Source organism: Pollachius pollachius (assembly GCF_949987615.1).
Source record: "Pollachius pollachius genome assembly, contig: scaffold_408, whole genome shotgun sequence".
NCBI classification, from domain to species: domain Eukaryota; kingdom Metazoa; phylum Chordata; class Actinopteri; order Gadiformes; family Gadidae; genus Pollachius; species Pollachius pollachius.
The window spans coordinates 1-19041 of record NW_027641236.1 but is presented as its reverse complement, the minus strand read 5'-3'; the positions used below and the strand labels follow the sequence as shown (position 1 = coordinate 19041).

The window sequence follows — 19041 nt, the reverse complement described above, 5'->3', positions numbered from 1 at the left end:
GGGAGGGGGGGGGGGGGGGGGGGGGGGGGGGGGGGAGAAAGTGGAGCACTTTTAGGTATGGGGGGGGAAAAGTAGATAAAATGGTTAATCAACAGAAGCAATTAATTAGAGGCGACCCCTTGCCTGGCTTTTCTTTTTGTGAACAAAAAAAACAAACCCTTACTATAAAAATAGATGTTCTTGTAAAAGAGCCGGTCACTAATAACTGGCAGGTCACCACACAAAAAAGTCAAACCCGCCATATCTTCTGCCCACTCTCTCGGTATGTCAGTGTTGTTTTGGAGAGTTTCTGGACAGATTCTTATTGAAGGAACATATGCCTTAATGTCATCAGACACAAATTGACAGACTACTTCATCAGTACCAATATCAAATCCACTTAAATCATTGCATACAAGGATATTTCATTGTATACTGTAGTTGGCACAAAAAACTAATTCCCAAACGTTTTTCTTTTTGTTGACAATTAAGTACGTAGTGTAAACTATTTTCATAAAAAAATTGTTGGGATGTGAAATTGAAAAAAATATATACTGTCGATCACAGTAGTTCATAATAGTTCCCAGATTTGTTTGTTCTGTTAAAAGATGTAAAGTCCCGATTATTAACAGACTCCTTATTTTGAAACTTTAGACTTCATTAATACAAACATAATTATCAGTTACATTCGAAGACCATTAGGTCACCCTGTATATTAATAACTCATATGTTTCGGCAGTTTTTTTATGATTCAGCATCATGAAACTAAAAGCATATGAAGTTTTATTTAGATAGACGTTGGTTAGTTTCTCCGGCTTTTTCACCCGCACCATTTCAGTCCACCAGGCATGGTCATCTCAAGCCAACTTTCCATAACTCCTCCTGGCCACTAGGTGTCAGAGCAGTATACATAATCTTTCTTAGTGCTTCCATGGTCAAGTTACCATAGCGGTTTTGGCATCAGTCTAGGGTTTCTTGGGGTCTTCAGGCTGTCTTGTGCGTCTCGTCTGTCCGTCCGTTTTGTGTTTAAAAGCACAAAAATCGACAAGCAGTTTGCCATATTTTTAAGAAGTTCCATCTCTCCTCCCACATTCTCATAATTTTGGAAAACCATTTATAATTGTTTGCTGTTTTGGTATTTTTATAGATCCATTGCACACATTTAACACATTCCATTGATAAAGCCATTTATTTAATTTCTTTCCTAAGTATCAAACAAACGAAAAACAAATAAAGTGCGATAAAGCAACAAAAAAAATATATACTTTCCCATCGTTTTCAACCTTCTCAGATTTGTGCTTCTGTTTCCAACCTATCTTCAACAAAAAGGGCTTTCCAACTCCTTCCGATTAGAACAGCATGACGCGTAGAAGATAAATAGTCCCCCAGCTTTGCCAAAATCCGATAGAGGAGGAGGAGGAGTTTATTGATTTATTCGAGTGGACTTAGAGTGCGTTGCTGCTTTACCTGTAGTGCTCCATTTGCATTCTGGGTAATGTATTCAAGAAGTTGCACTATATGGACACCCATACGACTTGTGTTTTCTAGCGGTCTGACGGTTGGGTCAGTGCCCAAGCTGTTTACATGCTCGACATAGACTGTGGAAACGAGCACGATAGAGTGAGGCAGACTGTGTTAGGTTCTCTACTGGAAATGCCCCCTCAACAACCACCCAGACACGCACCCACCCAACCCCAACCATTTCAGACACGCCATTCAGTTGGTGTGTACAGTCAAGTCACTCTTGGAACTGTTTCCCACCCCATCCAAAGGACACGCACACATAAACACACACACGCACACACACACACCTTTACATGACATCACACTGCCTTTTGCCGTAAAATGAGGACTCGTGGACTACTGTTGCCAAGTACACTTCGATTGATTCTTTGTGTTGATTTCTTTGTTTGAATTACCTTACACATTTTAATCGCGTTTTGTTTCGTTACATTTTTCAGAATAGCAGGTTTATTGAACGGGATGGACAATGTGATAAAAATATAAAAAATATATATATAAATATGTGCAATTTAAAGAGTTATGGTAGATTGAGGATTATCTGGGGTAGTTTTATGAAGGCCTTCATAAACATTAGCTTAGCATTGAGGGAGAGGAGGAAATATAGCCAGGTTACACTGAGAGTGATGAATATTAATCCTGGGCTGCACCGACTTGTATGAATGTAGTTAAGTTATTATTTATTTTTATTTGAAGCTTTTCTATTTATTTTTTATTCGACCACATTCAACAAAATCATTATTTATGTATTTATTTATCTACTTAAGGTTTTCTTTTATATGTTTCATTTTAGGTTTGGTGCACAGATTATGAAGTGTGGGATAATCGCTTTTTTTTATTTTTACCATGAGTGAATCGAGAAATTATAGACTGCTGTATATCTTGTATTGTATTTTATTTACAATGGTACTCTATTAAAAAGTATATCACACACATATAAAAACGTATATGAAATAATGCCTTTATTGTCCATCCTATATTTTGTGGGAACTGCAATGTTTGGCTAAATCTGTTGAATATTTGAAAGTGAATCTGTGACTTGCTTTGTATGGTGTCTGTATAGAAGCTTAATAAAATTCATCATAAAAAAATAAAAGGTTGTATAAAAATATAAACCAGAGTGGGTTTACTTGACCTCAGACTCTACCTCTCTCCATTGGTGATTGGACATTGATCATGATCTGAATGAGGCCATCACCTTCCATGTCTGTCTATACCGGTCCATCTATCTTTCTGTGTTGGGGGTATTTTGATTTGTCATTTAAAAGTGTTCATGATTAACCTTCTATCCTCAGCCTTAACAAGAAACCCGTTTTTTTCCCTCCTAATCAGTTGAAACTGCGATAGTAACCCTAATATTTGAAACAGTTTAACCTCATTATGTCTCCTGGGGGATTAAAATGAACATTTCTCCCATGTAGGTTTACAGCAGGACGGATGAAGACAAACGATTCCTGCTGTGCTAACTCTAACCTCTATTGTGAAATAACTTTTGCTTTTCCCTTTCCTAACTTTCCCTAACTGCTTTTTTCCTTATAACCAGTGACCTTACTGTGATACTCAACTCATGTCCAAATGTATATGCAAAAATGGGTCCCCATAGCTGATGCTATGCGGGCCCCAAGCAGGTGGTATTCAGTACCAATAGTGGCCAATAGGGGGCTCTGTTGGCCACTGAAACGGACACGGATATCCCACTGGGTGTCAGGAAAGAGTCATGACTCGATGTGTTCTCGTCTTTGGTCTCTTCTGTGTTGAGATGTTCCTTCGGTGTTCAGTCTTGTTCATGTTTTACTCTTTCTTATTGCACGTCGGTGTCACCGCTGTTTGTTACCGCTGGTCTGCTTGTCTGTTGATTATTTCAAGCTTCTTTTTGAAACTTTTATTTTGCAATGTCGGGTCCTCGCGTCAATACCCGCGCGCACACACACACTCGCACGCAGACACACACACACAAACCCAAAGACACACACTCCCAAAAACACCAACACACACACACACACACACACACACACACACTCAAAGACACACACACCCAAAGAAGCACACACTACATGCTGCTATTGCACATGCATCGAGTTACTAACTGTCTCTCTTGTTTCTTTGCAGTCACGGAAAGCCAGTGAACAGGCAAAGAGCGTTGACAGTAAAACTGACAGCATAGGCAGTGGGAGGGCCATCCCCATCAAGCAGGTGAGCACAGCTCTTTTCAACCGTCTCTTGACTTGCTTACCTTACTGTTCTTTGTCTTTCTCTGACGTAAGTATGTCAGGTTTTCGGCGGCGCAACCCTTTTCTTGTTAATGTTCAATACCTCACGCCGGTGTCGACCAACACCTGCGGCATGTTTGGTTGACTGACATATTTCTGGTGCCGTTGAGCCAGGCACTGCAGGGCCTGGGGTAGGGTAGGGTAGACACTGCTACTTCTGAGTTTGAAAAATCTCAATAAGCTTACAAATATTAATTATGGTTCTTATAATGTGTCCGAAACAATACCCACAAATCACAGTTTAGGAAACGGCCTATGGTAGTAATTATTCAGGAGAAAATGTATTGTCGTACTCTCACCACAAGATGGCGACATGTTACCGTCTATGTGTGGAACAATTTTCTTGCGCCAGATCTACCTAGCCACATGCTGCATCCGCACAGATACAAGACATCTTGTGTCTTCAATATTGTCTGGAAATCAATCTCCTTAATGACATATTCAATTTGTAATTTAATCCAGTTAAATAACACTGAATGCCGTCTCTCTGGAAATATTTGACTGCCGAGGTTTTTGAGACGAGCATAGCATGTTTTCATGAAACTTTATTTAGCGATTTTAATCCATTAACACAAACATGTATAATTTGTTTCCGACACTCTTTACATTATACTGTTCTTTTTTCGGGGTTATTGTTTTTTGTTCCTGAAATACTATGTGTCCCATGTAATATAAGGCCTGTTTAAATGTAAAACATAATATGTTACATAAATACTCCTTTGTTGAAGGTCAACGTTTTCCCTCTAAGTATTTTTTTTTCTAAATTAAATATGTCTCATATTTAACCTCCCTATGGCATCTCTCCATTTCAAGCGGGTAGAATATTGTTAGCCTGACCATGCAGTGAATCCAGTATTATAACTATGGGCCATTTTGCAAAGGGTCTATCAAAAGAGAGGTAATTGACATTGATTACTATTCACTCATGATTATGTGAGGGCTTTTCAAAATGGATCGACCTCTCCACATAAACTCTGCAAATCATAGGACTGGTCGGAAATAATGCCCTTTTTTCTGGAGATGTTAAACCATGTCCTCTCCTTCCCTGTTTTGAGTTAAATCGCAGAGGCTTCACCATGCAAATTAATAGTACAAGGAATTCAAGCATCTTCAATCACCCAGCAGAGAAAACAAATTGATGTATTATCTATTTTCTGTGTAATGATGTATTAATATATGAATTCATTTATATACGGTATTAATGTCTTTATGGCCGGCTGCCTTCCTGTCCTCTTTCGGTCGTTGTTGATGACATTAGGAGCGTAACATTTCCGACCTCCAATGGGTTTTTTCTAAACACAAATGATTTGAATCCAGTGATAAAATGGCCGTCAACGTCATTCCCAACCGACAGGCGCAACGGACGTAAACTTATCGTCGCAAAATAGCATTAGCTTCATAAATACACTTGAATAAAAATGTAAAACCTATTAAAAAAAAAGCTTTAAAAAATAAACGTACACATACATAAACTAAAGTGGACTTTGCACAAAAGATGCATATCGCCCTATCAGTTCAGTAGCATTTGGATTCACCCCGCTCCTCATTGAATGAACAAAAGCTGTCCTCACTCCGTGATACCTTGTTTAAAGTTTCGAGGTGTGTAGGGCAGCATCGGGCTACAGACGTGGCTACAGGTGAGCAAGCAGTCACGGCAACAAAAACATGAGGGTTCAAAGGTTGCCTCTAAACACCTCTTTACAGTAAACACTTCCATTTCAGCAGTCCATCAGATTACACAGGGAGGGCCTTCTTTAAACCAGGGGGTGGGCCTCGGGGCACTCTGGTGGGGGTTGGGGGAAGGGGGGGGGGGGGGTATCATAGCAACTTTTGACAATGAGGTAAGGCCAGCAACCATTCCCCTCTTTAAAGGGTGTTCTTGCTGTGGGGGGGGGCAGTATGGCCAGTCAAATGCACAATCAGGGAGATCAAAGTGTGAATGTGAATTTAATTACCACCCCGAAGACCCCCACTCCCCAGCCTATTAGGGCAAATTACACATTGTAACCCCCCCTAACCCCCTTACACCTCCCCTCCGCCTCCTCCCCACACACACACACACACACACACACACACACACACACACACACACACCCCTCCGCCGGCCTCCACTGGTCTGTAAAGTAAACCGGGGCAACAATGCTCTCGACTGAGGAGCTGTCGACCCCCCCCCCCCCCCCTCTCCACCATTACCACCACCTCCTCCACCTCGCCCCTCTTTCTTCATCCCCCTCCCTGAACTGTCACAAAGGAGTGGACCTATCACTCAGCCGCGATGGCAGGAGGTAGCCTTGGTGCTAGCGTAGCGACAATGGCCGCTCCGTGGCCCTCGCTGTCGGCACCGCGTGGAGATGTGACGATTGGCCCCCGGACGGAGCCGCCGCCGCGAGTCAGGGGCCACGGCGGCTTGTGTCAAAGGGGCCCAAATGGCGCTCGCTCTGCAGTGTGTGTGTGTGTGTGTGCGTGTGTCTGTGTCTGTGTGTGTTTGTGTGTGTGTGTGTGTGTGTGTTTGTCTTTGTGTGTGTGTGTGTGTGTGTGTGTCTTTGCGAGTGGGTTTGTGTTACTGCTGAGTAAGGGAACTAACACGAGTAGGCTTTGCATAATATTTTGTATTTTAATTTTTTTATTGTTTATTTTCCACAATAATTATCATGGGAACACCCTCCTATTAATATAGCAATTAAAAAAGTGAGGCAAATTGCTACTCAATTATAGAGTGCTTTTTTTCTTTGCGTTCTTTAAATTACACTTTTTTGCTCCACCAGTGTATTGCAGAGCTAATAAGGTGACATTGTGTTTAAATGATTAAAAAATTAATGAGCCCATCGGTAGATCACGACAAAAAAACTAGAATACTTATTGATCTTTGAAGCCCGTAAACTCAAAATGTACCACAGACAAATACATACTGATTATGTGTATAGATTTATGTATAATTCAATAAGGCCATGAGATGAGCCACGCGTTTGGTTGTAAAACATGCATTATACTGTAGCCAGGGGCCTGCTCACTGGATCATTTACTTTGTATGATTACAAAGCCATTAAAAGGGCTTCTCTTCTGTTTTTATTGGCTCCATCACGGTCAGAATGGGAATTCAGGAACGCTGAGGAATAAAGGAAAATGGGAAACATAATTTTCCTAAATCATATAAATAAATATCACTGTGTGAATCACGACACTCAAGGAATCGTCTTAATTAATATTTTAATGTAAATATGTTGTTTTTAAAACAATGTTTGCATTGGTAGGAATCCTTCAGAAGTTAGCCACACTATTTAGCTGATAATTCATGCGTTATTACAGTTCTGGCTCGTGCCTTTAGAACAAATCATTCATCATTGTACAGATAATGTAGATACTTAGCATCAGGTAGCTTAGCTTGTTGATCACATCACCAGCTTCAGTGCATTCCCTCTTGAAGTGGGCCGCTATGAATAACCGGCTCTGATCAGAGTTTAGCTTTGTTGTGGGTGGGGGGGGGTCTTTGGACGCAAGCCTCCACTTTGGGCCCCAGCATGGGCCCCCGACCCCGGGGCCCCCCACCCCAGATCAAGCACGGCTAGGATTAGGCTGATTGTGGGCTAACAGCCTGGTGCCCGGGTCGGCGGGTCAGCCCTGCCTGATGTGTTAATCAGGGAGCCTGCATACCCCTGCAGGATGGGCCAGGCTAGCAAAACAGGCCCCGGCCCCACCTCTCCACACACACGGAGACACACACACAAACAGAGACACACACACACACACACCCACGTGGACACACACACAGGCAAGGCTACCAAAACAGGCCCCTGCCCCACCTCTCCACACACACGGAGACACACACACAAACAGAGACACACACACATACACCCACGCGGACACACACACAGGCAAGGCTACCAAAACAGGCCCCTGCCCCACCTCTCCACACACACACACACACACACACACACACACACACACACACTGGCCAGGCCCCTGCCCCACCTCTCCACACACACACACACGCATTGACACAGAGACACACGGACATGGACACTCACACACACACACACACACACACACACACACACACACACACAGACCTGGCTGAAAAAGCACAAATGCCCAGCCCCCCACCGCATCCACCCCCTCCTCTAATCTCCTAATTAAGCAAGCCCCTCCTCACTGCTTAACCCCAGAGAGGCTCCCAGTCCGGGCCCTCAGTTGTTGGGTCACCTCCAGCAGAGGAACCTCATTGTTTACCGCTGGATTTGCTCAACAGATAAGGGAGAGTGGGTGGGGGGGGTGGGCCCATTTGAGGCCCTAAAAAAAGGGAAGGGAGGGGGGGGGGGGGCGGTGAAGATAAAGTGGCATAGAAGAGAGGGGTCGAGTGAGCTTTGAAGAGGAGGGGATCACAGCCACTAATCCCGAGGTCTGAGAGGTCTTCCAGAGTTCGGCGTGTTCGGGGTCTGAATGCCTTGGTGGGCCGGGCGGGGGGCGGGTGGCTGGAGGGGAGGTGGGGGGCGATGTCTTGGGGTCCCGGGCGAATCGGATTAACTTTTATTGTTGAATGGACGAAACAAAGGAGCCTGACTCGCTGTTAAGGGATCAAGCGTTGACAGCGTACAGGCCTCGATAGTCCTGTATCGATGCGCGATCGATGCAGAGGGTTAAGGCTTGGTTATGGTTGGACGTCGACGCAACGCAAAGGGGGTTTCCGGGACCCATTACGTCTTTGCGGACCCTCCCTGCGGGGCGTGAAGTGCGCCTCCCAAAGAATTTTAATTGTCGAGGCGACACAGCAAGGGCTGTGATTGGTCAACCCACTAAAACCTGGCACAAAGCTAAAAACAGGTTCACGACTGCTTCGAAGCTTCTGCGTGGTCATTGTGTTGCGTCGACGTGGAACCATAACTGAGTCTTTATAAGGTCAGGGTTTCATTCGAACAGTGAACGGTGGGAAGCCTATCGGTACATAGAGTGGGTTTCATTGGAACGACATATAAACCCTCTTACTCACTTATTGTATGTTGTAAGTCCCGGCACTTAATGTACGCACTTATTGTATGTTGTACTTCCTAAAAATAGTAATTAGCATCGTGTAGCATCTTATCCTAGCTATCATTGTTGTGTATGGGTAATGGGTTAACCTAACAACTGTTACTGTTTGGCGCTTGGTTCTATGATGTTGTTTCTCTTTCTTCTGACAAATGTACTTATTGTAAGTCACTTTGCATAAAAGCGTCTGCTAAATGCCCTAAATGTAAAGACAAATGTTATAATTGTGGGACGTGTTTCCAAAATGGTGGCCGTTTTTGGCATTTGAAAATGTTCACACCTAATCAATGTTTGTCGACAAGCAGCCACAAAAACTAAATAAAGTGTGTTTGTGAGGCGGTGTTGTCCTGTGAAACGAGACAGCAGCCTCAAAAACAAAATATAATAGAACCGTTTTTATCGTGTTGTCTTCTTGTTTCCTTCCAGGGGATCCTTCTGAAGCGAAGTGGAAAATCCCTGAACAAGGAGTGGAAGAAGAAGTACGTCACACTGTGTGATAACGGACTCCTCACTTACCACCCCAGTTTACATGTAAGGCCCCCACTGTCTCTCTCTCTCTCGCTCTCTCTCTCTTCCCTCTCTCTCTCTCTCTCTCTCTCTCTCTCTCTCTCTCTCTCTCTCTCTCTCCCTGTAATGACCCTCTGATGTCTCTCTCTGCTTGGCTCCTCTCTGCTCCTGCTACTCGCTCTCTAAAACTATATGCAGTACCCAGAGTTCACAAGCCTGCCACACAAGAAATAAATAAGAAATAACAAATAAATAAACACACCACTTGTTGGTCGCAACTAAAAGCGTCTTACAGCACCGGGAGCGCCTCGGTTTCATCTCGGTGTTCATGGCCTCGGTGCGATTCGAACACCTCACCTATATCGGCGTTAACGCCTTGCTCTAAAGCGTTTATAGCTGGACTCAACCACTACACAAACCGTTATACTCAACCGATAAAATACCTTTTTACCGTCGCACTAATAGACACGCTAGGGGTGCTATGAAATTAAAATGACGGCCGCATACGGTGGCCATAAGTGGTCATTTCCTCCTCGCTCCTCCCCCTCCTTCGGCCCGGGCCGCTAGCCTCTAATGGAGACGTGGTAGCACTGGCGTGTGCCCGCTGCTGCCACCACCGCAAACGCTACTGCTAACGCCCCGCCGCCGCCGCCGCGCTGCCTTGTATTTATAATGGCTCTCCCTGCGTAGCAGCCGAGCCTGACCAGCCTCCCACATCCGTCTCTGTCAGAGTCCCGCTGGGCCGCTAATACCTCTTAAACACTCCACTGGCTGGCACCCAGACAGCTCCTCTGAGACACACACACACAGGCACACATTTACACATAGACACGCACACTGACATAAATGCACACATAGACACAGACACACACACACACATAGACACAGACATAGACACGCGCGTACAGACTAACCCACACATACACACATAGACACAGACACACACACATACACACACATACACATGCACACAGACACACACACAAACAGATACACACACACAAGACCACACCCAGGCCTGTGATCTCTTGGCACCATCTTTGTTTGTTTTTATTTTCTATTTTATGTAAGGTCTCTATTCGATCTATTTCTATAATCCCCCCTCTTCGACGGAGCTGTCGTCTCGTGTTTCCCCCCACCAACACTCGTTCCTGGTGTCGTGCGATAGGTGTTTTGTTTGCGTGTTGGGGTGCGACACATAACACGATTCATAAAGCCATCACAACTACATTAACCTAATTTACTTTAGTTCTTTTTTCCGAACACCAGACTCCGAATTGAGCACGGCTCGTCTATATATATATATATTTATATTCCTGGCCTGACCGCGCGCTTCGTGCCTGCGTATTGACAACGCGTTAGCGGTTTAATTTAGTGGCGGTTATTAGCAGTGCAGCGTAGCGCTGCGCGTGATGGATGTAATTGAGTGAGTGGGGCCATCTCTCCATCGTTACGGCTATTACAGGTCACCGGGGCCGGCCTGTGAAGTGCTGAGTGTCTGCGTGCGTTGACTTACTGCCAGTGGATAGTTTTGGGGGGGGGAGAGGGAGAGAGAGAGAGAGGGGATAAAGTAGCAGAGACGGAGACATTAGCCCATCGTAACAGCAGATAGTCACCAGACCCATTCTGAGCAGCAGAGCAGAGGAAGAGTTGGCAAATCAAGGGAGGAGAGAGAGAGATGGGGGGGGGGGGGGGGGGGGAGGAACAGGGGACAGGGGGGGGGAGAGAAAGGAATAGGGGAACCTTTAATTTCGCAGTCAGCCAAGCCATCCACACAATCACCTTCTGTTAATTCTATCTGCTACATCAATTAAATTGTTTGTAGAAACTAATTGAATGTGGCTTAATCACACATCTTAATAGCTTTGCACGCTTCGATCTGGCTGTTAATTCCCGCAATAAAATGAAATGAGAGTGCTCACTGGGTAATTAGCGAGGCGGCTTGGGGAAGAAATGAGTGCTTTATGACACAGTAATAAAGCGCCGGAACTGGTGGGGGGGTACTGGGGGGGTGGTGGTGGGCGGGATGGGGGGTAGTGGGCGGGATGGGGGGGCTTGTGCAGAAGGGAGGGGTTGGGGGGTGGGTTGGTTAGTAGAGGCCGAGCGTACCTCTATTTGGGCCCCGTTTCTCTGTGTGTGTTTTTTCTGCCGAGCTCTTCCGTGATTCTCTCCTGGGCTTCTCCACGTCTGGACGGCAAGCAAATGAACGGCCGGATCGAGCAAGAGTTCTAATGTGTGCGCTCGTTAAGGAGAGCTCTCCTTCGTTCGGTGTGAGAGCGTGTGGTGGGCGGGGGGAGGGGGGACGTGCGCTCGCGGTCGAGTCTGTGTGTGTTCCGTGGAGCACACAGAACCACAAAAGCGGATTAAATCCAGACGTGTGTTTTTTATTGATTTGTTATATTTTTCTAAATGACCCGATTCTTGTAAGATCTTGGTCGTTGATATCACAAAACAAAAACAAGGGGGTTTGTCCAAGATGGCGGCCGTTATCCGTTGTAATGAATAACGGCCGCCATCTTGGATCGACCCAAGACGGCCATCAAGGCAGAGGAGAGAGCCCTCTTGGATCGACCCAAGACGGCCGAAGACGACCCCGGTCTTCTTCAGGATCGCTCAACGTATTTTGTCTCACCTTCTGTCTCGTTCCCCACCAGGACTACATGCAGAACGTCCACGGAAAAGAGATCGACCTGCTGAGGACCACGGTGAAGGTCCCGGGCAAGCGGCCCCCCAGGGCTGTGGCCACCGTGGCCCCCACCGCCAGCCCCAAGACCAACGGACTGACCAAGGACCGCAGCACCCTGCAGCTTGGCCTGGGCACCACAGGTGAGGGTCCCACACCTGCCTCCAGCCCAGGTTACCTGGTGGGGGTTTTCATTGTAGATGTCTCGTCTGCAGCAATGGTCCTCCAATGTGAGCACATGTAACCCTAAGGGTGCTGTTAAGCACTGCAGGGGTCACAAAAATTCTAAAGTTCTACAAAATAAATGCTCCAAAAAATACAAAACCTGTTCACGCTGAGTAAGTTTCAATTCTGAAAGCTAGAAAATATAATTTTTTTAAATTGTGATGTGAGAGTGGGTCAAGCGTAAATCGGTAAACCAGGAGAAAGGAGAATCTGTGAGAAAGAAAGCGCATCCAGAAACACCAAAACTGTCGTTGGTTTCAGGAGGAATATATTTGAATGGGATTCACTTCTACACGCTCTGACCCTCCCCTGGGGTTGTGCTTCTTTTGAGGCGAGAAATTAACAGTTGCATGAAGCACAGGCCCATGTTTCTCACTCAATTGTGAGTATTTGCACCCTTTTAATGTTCATGTTAGCACTGCCAAATAGAACGTACAGACATTATTTATGTTGATTTCATTATTTTTTTCTCCCCCAAATGTTTTGTGCCGGTGAAGGGGGTTCTCAGCTGAAGAAATATCTTAGAGGGGTACACAAGAAGAAAAAGTTTGAAAACTGCTGATCTACAGCATTCAGGATATTCCATTAGCCATATATAATTGGTTTAATGATGATTATTGTCATAATTATTATTATTGTTGTTGTAATTAATTAAGACGAGGTTGAAGACGATTAGGCGAAAGCGGGCAGATTATTTAATGGCAACACCTTTACATCGCTGTCTTGATTTTACGCGGCCTCGCTTTGTGATCAATCATACAAATGGGACCCGCAAGATCAATTTACGGCTTATACTCCATTAATGCAAATTAGCTTTGACATTGCATCAACAATTACTTGGTGAGCGCTTATGAGAAATCTATTACTTTCTGAAACGGCTAAACAGGGAATTAAAAAATAACCTCGCTATTTGAAGAGGAATGCCAATCCGGAATGTGAGGATTCGAGGTCAGGAATACAGCGAGGGAGAAAGAGATAGAGAGTGTGGTGGAAAGAGAGAGAGAGGGGGAAATAAAGACAGAGAGAGAGAGAGAGAGAGAGAGAGAGAGAGAGGGAAATAAAGACAGAGAGAGAGCGAGAGAGACAGAGAGAGAGAGAGAGAGAAGCAGCTCCGGCCAGGCTCAAAGAGAGCGAGAGGTGTGATTGGACATAGGGGTTGAAGTTTAAGAGTAATTATTAGCCATTAGCCAAGCGTTGCCCAGAAGGGAGGCGGGTCATGGAGAGAGGGGTTTTCCATCACTCCAGCCAAAGGTAATCGGCCGAGGGCCGGGCGGTGCCCCAGAACCGGCCGGCCTAGGGGCCGCTGTCGCCCGGGTCCCCACTGGACCGGGATTGGCCACCAAGGGGCGACCTGGCAGACCCGTCGCCATGGCTCGCTGGCTTCATCAGTCAAACATGGGGAAGCTGGGGAAGACAGGGGTGTACGGAGCAAAGGACATTGGGTTGAGGTGGGTGTCCTTGCCTTACAAACAATTAACATTGACTGGAGGGAGGGAGGTGGAGGGGAGGCTGACACCGTCAGGGGAGACGGCATCACCGGACGGAGAGAAGAAAGTGGGTCAGAGCACGGTTCCTGGTTTGTTTCTTCATCTCTCCAGGTTTAGTTTGGTTGTTCCCCGTTCTTCTGTCATCCGCAGAGAGGATGCGCTCTCGTTTTGAAACGACAGCGCTTGTGAGCGTCCTCCTCCGAGTTCTTTAGAGTTCGCCACCGCCACCGCCACCTCGAGATATCTTTTATTTTTTCTGTGTTGTTTGCGCGCCGAGGTAGACAATGCGAGGGAGATTTGCGTTAATCTCCACTTAGGTGGGGGAAAAGAAAGGTTACAAATCACATCAGGTCTGTCTCCAGGGTGGAGGACCCTCTCCTGATTATGCCATCGGGAGTTTTTGATTTCATTAGACATGCAATTGATGAACGGGAACAAACGGGTAATTATTCACCCGGCGCTTGGCGTCCGAATCACACCGCCTTGTCTTTGCCTTCGGTAAATCAGTCATTCCTTCCATCTAAAGACCTTGATAATCATAGGGATAAGAGGGAGAGGAGAGAATGAGGACAGGAAGATTGGGCAGGGGGGGGGGGGCTTAGGGTAGCAAGATCGAGAGGAGAGGTGGAGAAGAGCCAGAGACAGAGAGTAAATGAGGGGAACTGCCTCGGTGTGGGTGTGTGTGTGTGTGTACGCATGTGTGCGTGCGCGTGTGTGTGTCAGTGTGTATCTGTGTGTGCCCATATGCACGTGTGTGTGTGTGTTTGTGCGTGCGGCCGTGTGTGTGTGTGCCCGTGTACACGTGTGTGTCTGTGTGTGTGTGTGTGTGTGTGTGTGTGTGTGTGCGCGTGTGTGTGTGTGTGCACGCGGGCGTGTGTGTGTGTGCACACGCCCGTCTGTGTGTGTGTGTGTATGTGTGTGTTCCTACGCCCTTCTGTGTGCGCGATCCCGATGATCTTCCTGAATTTGACGAGGTTTAACTCCTTTCATTATTATTATATTATTTCTTCCGCCGGTCGCCGGGCGGAACGGCGTTTTAAATATGATCCCCGTCCCCAGGTTGGTGCGTGTCCCGCGGTGTCATCAGCGACAGATACACTGTATCAAAGTATTAATGGGCCCAGTCACTTTTAATCAATCCCACAAGGTGGGACGACAGCAGCCGCCGGGAGAGAGAGGGCGAGGGGGAACAGGGAGGGAGGATCCTTGAGGAGGATGAGGTGGAGGAGGGGGGGGGGAGGGGGGAGAAGATGAAGGGAGGAGGAGGGAGGAGGACGAGGGGAGAGGAGAGAAGGAGGAGGGAGGGAGAGCTGGAGGAGGTTGAGGAAGAAGGAGAGCAGGAAGAATAGGAGAAGGAGAGGAGAAGGATTGATGGAGAGGAGCTGCGTACTTCCTGTTCAGTCCCTCCCCCCCTCGCCCCTACTTCCTGTCTGTCTTTGACCACGTCAGGTCAGGTCACCTGTCGTATCGGTGAACCACGCCTACATACGCCTATGTATGTGCTTGGAGCTCCGCCTGCCATACAGACCTCTGCGCGTGCGACACCCCCCGTTTGTCTTTAATACCCGTTCGGTGGACACCTTTTGATGCGTCCCCGTTTACCGTGACTTAACAGCATCTGTCAATACACACCTGTTTCGTCCTTGCAGCTACATCTGTTCAGGGCCTCCTCTCTCCCCACCCTCCCCCCTCCCCACACCCAGTACATTAACCAGAGCCACTGCGATGCACACAAAGTACATCCACCTGTACAGTTAAGACGCACTCGCAATCGAGGCGTCTGGGTTTTATTGCAACTCCAAAACTTCCACTTGTGTTTTCTCTCTTCGCTTAGCAGATCGCTTAATAGCCGTGTCCTGGAGGAATGCCCTTTTTTATCGCGGTCTAAGTAGAGTGTCTGGTGTGTGTGTGTGTGTGTGTGTTTGCGTGTGATGCTGAGGAGAAACGATAGCAGCAGCAGCAGCAGCAGTAGTAGTAGCAGGGAGGAGGAGGAGGATGAGAGGGGCTATCTGTCCTTCGCTCGCCATGATGATGATGATGATGATGATGATGGTGGTGGATTGCAGCAGCCCGGCTTGCCGCCGCCGCAGACTATTTCTGCTAGCGCCGCCGCCGCCGCCGCGCTGAGCTCCACATTAGCATGAATGCTTCATTATCTCCCTACTTGTACATAATGGCAACGGCTGCACGGAGGGGTCAGGCCCCGTCACGGCTCATCAGCCCACTGACGGCCGGGGCTTTTAAAGAGAAATGAGGAGCGCGGCAGCTCCCCGGCTCCCCCTGCTAATCCATCGCCCCCCACTTAACATCCCTCCATCCCTCGGATGGACGCGGGGAACCGACACATGGTCCGCACACACATGCACACACACACACACACACACACACACACGGGCGTGTGTGTGAGTGTTTCTGCATGTGTGTGCATGTGTGTGCTAGGACCTCACAACCCTGCCCCCCATTAATGCGTGTATGTATCCCGTAGTGGGAATGTTCCGTGCGTGTTTATCAGTAGATGTTTCTCTTTCTTCTGATGCATGTACTTATTGTAGGTCGCTTTGGGTAAAATAGTCTGCTAAATGCCCTAAATGTGAAGGGTGTACGATTGCGTTCGTGTGCGGAGGTTTGCGTGCTTGGGCGTGGCGTTTATGGAGTCGGTTGTTAGGCGACATTAGCAAACGTTAGCAATAAAATATCAGGATTGTTTAAGGAATTGGGTCTGTCCGTTCATAACAACGTATGTTTGTAACCCTGATGTGTGAGATACATAATAGCCGGGATCAGGTACTGACTGCACGTCGTTGCGGTTCGTATCAGACATGGAGAGGAGTTTCACCGCGGCGATAGATTTGGGAGACGTTTCGCTAACCGCAGATAGATGTTGGTGACAGGAAGGCTTCCATCCTCCTGCCTGGCCGTGCCTCAGCGGACAGTGAAACCACGACACCGTGACACAGTGACACAGTACCCCGTCTCCTCCGACGCCGAGGCAGCCTTGAACACCGTGTTGTCATGTTGATGCACAAATATATTCACTTTGTTGACAAACCTTTCTTTTAATTACCGCATTAATTAAACCAACCACATTTTGAAGATATTGCGTGGTAAATCAACACGTGTGGATTGGATATCGGAAATAATTGCTGGTGGTTGAAACGCAGAACTTGCGACGCGGTGAACTTTGCGCTATGTTGTGCAGACGCCGTGGTTGTGCGATCCATAGGAGGGGCGTGAGCGGTGACAGTAGGATGTGTGTTTGGCGAGCGCTGGCTGGTACAGTGCAGCGCTAATGCCACCAGCTGATTATTGCTTCACTGTAATTACATTATCCTCTCCTTTATGCAGGAATGGCCTCTCTGGGGACTAATGGATACAGCCATGTTTAATTCATTAAGCATTAGCATCCAATTTGACAATTATCCTGATTGTTGAATTTTAAATCACAATCCAAGTTATCTTATACTTGTGCGACCCTTTTTTTAAATTTCAGAGTCAAACTTCGCCTGCACTTTAGGGCGAGTGGCGTGATCGTACTTTTGTAGTCGGGAGGAAGGTTTTCTGTAGGGGATTAACACTCAGAACTATACTTTTTCGTTATTGAATTATAGAATGTACAAAAATAACATCTAATTCAGACATCAGTCTGATGACATCAAAGTAGGACTCTTGCAATCGTTAACTGCTACTGCTGAAGTACGATTTAGTATTTGAACACTAAATAAGGATAATCCTAAACGTAAATCCTTCCCTGAGCGGCATTTTTAATATTCTTTCAAAAACATTAAAAGCACAATCCTAATAATCAATTAATCTTTTTTTCTAATCCAAAGTTACAAAGCACTTTAACTACGAACAACGGTTACTTTTTCACTTAGAGGGCCCTCCTCCTCCTCCTCCTCCTCCTCCTCCTCCTCTCTGTCTCCTTTCTCCACACACTGATTTGGCCATGGTAATTTAGCCAGCTCCCCCAGCGTGTGTCCCCCCGTCTCTCCCCCGTCTCTCGCTGCCATCCTGCTCCCTCCCCCTCTGGGACCCCCAGATTAATATTCCTGGGCCCAACAAGATAATTACTGATACTAATTAGACATGATTATGTGAATTTGATACACTTATTACTCTGGATAATGAGTAGGACGTATTATCCTAACAAGAGCCTGTGCCGCTTAGTTTACTTTAGCGCGCCGCACACGCTATATTTCCTGTTATTGTCACCTCAATCACAAACCGGTATTATCCGCTCATTATCGAATAAAAAAGGGTGCCTAGCATACGCCATGTTTGTGGAGGAAAAACAATTTCGGCGATGTGGGAGTGAGATCCGGAAAAACATGTTTTGGTCGACGTCGAAATTCGAAAAAAGAATCCCAGTTTCAGAATTTAATTGTTTGTAGTTAGAATATTAACCTCATTAGGTTGTTAATTTTGTGTCATTTTAGATATTCGATCCAATACGATTTAATAGAATATTTACTGTTTCCGTGTATGGCAATCAAATCATCAAAACTAGAGAGAGCACGACTGATTTCACCTGCTTTACGTTCTGTCTTGTCTGACACACAAAAACACGATCCTTTCAGAAATATTTACACAGAAAATAGCGTTGATAACATTGAATTAACCTAATGCCGTTTCGACGTGCAGCATCAAAAACCAAACAACACCATTTAAAAAGCCCGACCCGGTTTAAATCAGTCCTCAGTCCCTGTTAAAGCGGCGTTCTGCTCGTTTAGAGTGGGAGTGGATGGGTAAGTTGTGCGAGTATTTAGGATGGTGTTTTGCGCTGCTCGCGAACAGGAGGGGAGGACCCCACGCTGAGCAGCCTGGCCCATGAATTAGTAAAGGGAGCCAGGCGTCCGTGGCTCGCCTGATTGGAAGTCAGGGAGAGGACGCCCGCTGACGCCGGTGGAGATTGATGTGGCAGGCAGAGGGATGAGGCGAGATAATTAGCGTTCTGAGTGTATCTTGTTAATTAAGGGCTAATTAGAGGCAGAGGGAAAGCGTTGCTATGTTGCGCGCGTGTGTGTGTGTGTGTGTGTGTGTGTGTGTGTGGAGGGGGGGGGGCACAAATAAGATGGCAGCATCATTGCGTTGCTATAGGGTCTTGTTTAACATGCGATAAACGGCTGAAACTCCCTAAAAAGGTGTAACAGCGTAAGCTCCGTCACTCCGTGTACTCCGTTGCTCCTCGCTCGGCTCTTATAAGGCAGCCAGGAGGAGCTAGTTTCAGGAGAACTGAGGACGGGATCAACTCTGCTGACCATCTCAAGAGAATGCACCTTGTTACTTAACCCACTGTGTATGTTTGTGTGTGTGTCTTTGTCTCTGTGTGTGTGTGTGTGTGTGTGTG

General features: G+C 46.5%; 1 protein-coding gene across 1 annotated transcript; it reads left to right on the top strand.

The window, feature by feature from the left end:
- Positions 1 to 3609: 3609 nt before the first annotated feature.
- LOC307091696 (arf-GAP with GTPase, ANK repeat and PH domain-containing protein 1-like) lies at positions 3610 to 12125 on the top strand (the record flags this gene model as incomplete). The annotated part of the gene is made up of 3 exons (XM_079759346.1): positions 3610 to 3693; positions 9219 to 9323; positions 11954 to 12125. Coding segments are annotated over 3 exons (361 nt in total), but the record flags the coding sequence as incomplete, so codon positions are not given.
- Positions 12126 to 19041: the final 6916 nt, after the last annotated feature.